This window comes from Poecilia formosa, unplaced genomic scaffold, assembly GCF_000485575.1.
Source record: "Poecilia formosa unplaced genomic scaffold, Poecilia_formosa-5.1.2 Scaffold433, whole genome shotgun sequence".
Classification (NCBI taxonomy): Eukaryota; Metazoa; Chordata; class Actinopteri; order Cyprinodontiformes; family Poeciliidae; genus Poecilia; species Poecilia formosa.
The window spans coordinates 308908-310479 of record NW_006800372.1 but is presented as its reverse complement, the minus strand read 5'-3'; the positions used below and the strand labels follow the sequence as shown (position 1 = coordinate 310479).

Genomic DNA, 1572 nt, shown 5'->3' with positions numbered 1-1572 from the left:
CGGTTGCAATTCTTCTGGCATCCACTCCACATGTCGGAGCGACGTTGCTCTCGCATCGCCTGTGTACGTTCACTTTACATACTGCAGCACAGACAGAGGAAAGTTCACACATCTGATAAGGCGGGAAGAAGAGCTGTGGTGAGCTTCAGGTTTAACTTTACACTGGAGTCCCTGTCGCAGCAGGCCCCACAGTAGGGAGCCGCAGTGGTCCCAGAAGGTCAGAACTTTAAAGTTGTGAATGCTGAACTTGTGCGGGACGTTGACACTGAACCTCTGAGACCCGACTTGCTGCAAGAAAACCAGCATGCTCTGTTAAATACGTCTGGAAATACCTGGAAACCTTCATTTTGTGATGAAGGCTTTCCATACTTCTACAATAAACTGACATCTAATAAAAAACACCCAGAACCCTAAGTATGAGATAAGAACAGAGCTTTGAGTTCCATGAAGTTTTTGTAGGAAACATCACGTCTTACTTCTCCGACTGTGTCATCCTGCTTCTTCATTCCTGCACACTTGGTAATGATGAGCTCATGGCAGCGCTTATGGACGACACAGGTACAAACTGTAGCAGCAACACACAGAACCAGAACCAAATGTTTAGTTTCTAAACTCCTCTAATCTGGAGGAATTTATTATAATTAATCGTCTCATTACATAAGTACCATACATTACAATCTGATGAAGTACAAAAGTTAAAGTCCAAAGAAAAACTAAAAAGCACCTCAAAATCCTAAAATCTTTTAAAACCTTCTTAAAGATTAAAAAGTCTGGTTTCTTTACATAAAGTATAAAAAGTGAAAAGTTAACTTTTACATAATAGTGTTAGTTAATTTCTTAAGACACCAATGATGTTCACTTTATTTATGAATGAAGTAAGTTACAAATTGACCTTTCAGTATGTCACTGGTGGTAGCTTTAAGGTCATTATAAAGGAAAAAGACATTACCTTGACACTGGTAACCTTGTTTCCCTAAAACGCCCCTGCAGAAAGACAGACACGTTAAAAAAAGAAAACTCACAAAGACTGATGAACATGTTATCAAGACATGCTGAAAGGATTGCTGACAAAAACAAAAAGCAGGCATACACAGTTCATAAATTAAGCTTTAAATGATAAAACGCAGGGCTGTACAGTGGCGCAGTTGGTAGAACTGTTGCCTTGCAGCAAGAAGGTCCTGGATTCGATTCCTGACCTGGGGTCTTTCTGCATGGAGTTTGCATGTTGTTGTCCAATCAACCATGTGTCAGGTTACCCACTGAGATTTGACCTCTTCCATTTTGTTACTGTTGCTGTGCTTTTTTTAATTTGTAGCTTTGATTAGTTAATGTTGTTGTGTAGTTGTGTTTAGTGATTTGTTTGCACTTCAGGGCCACCATACAGATGAGCTATGATGTGCTTAGTTCAATACTTCAGTGTATGGGGTCGCTGTGAAATGAGGTTCCCTACCTTGATCACATGGAGAGGTGGGAGCGGACCTTGAGTGGTCCTCCTCTGTCTGATGTAGCTCTGATGGCAGCTGCTGACGATCCTGAGCCTGAGGAAGCTGCTTAAACACACACACATACACC

The 1572-nt window shown here is 41.2% G+C and overlaps 1 protein-coding gene across 1 annotated transcript in view; it reads right to left on the bottom strand.

The window, feature by feature from the left end:
- LOC103155522 (protein kinase C epsilon type-like) overlaps positions 1-1572 on the bottom strand; it is a 230665-nt gene that overhangs the window by 103234 nt on the left and 125859 nt on the right. Inside the window, exons 6-9 of the mRNA XM_016663629.1 lie at positions 950-984; positions 477-565; positions 156-288; positions 8-81 (exon numbers count right to left, since the gene is read on the bottom strand). Coding sequence (XP_016519115.1) covers positions 8-81; positions 156-288; positions 477-565; positions 950-984 — 331 coding nt within the window. The remainder of the gene's footprint in view (positions 1-7; positions 82-155; positions 289-476; positions 566-949; positions 985-1572) is intronic.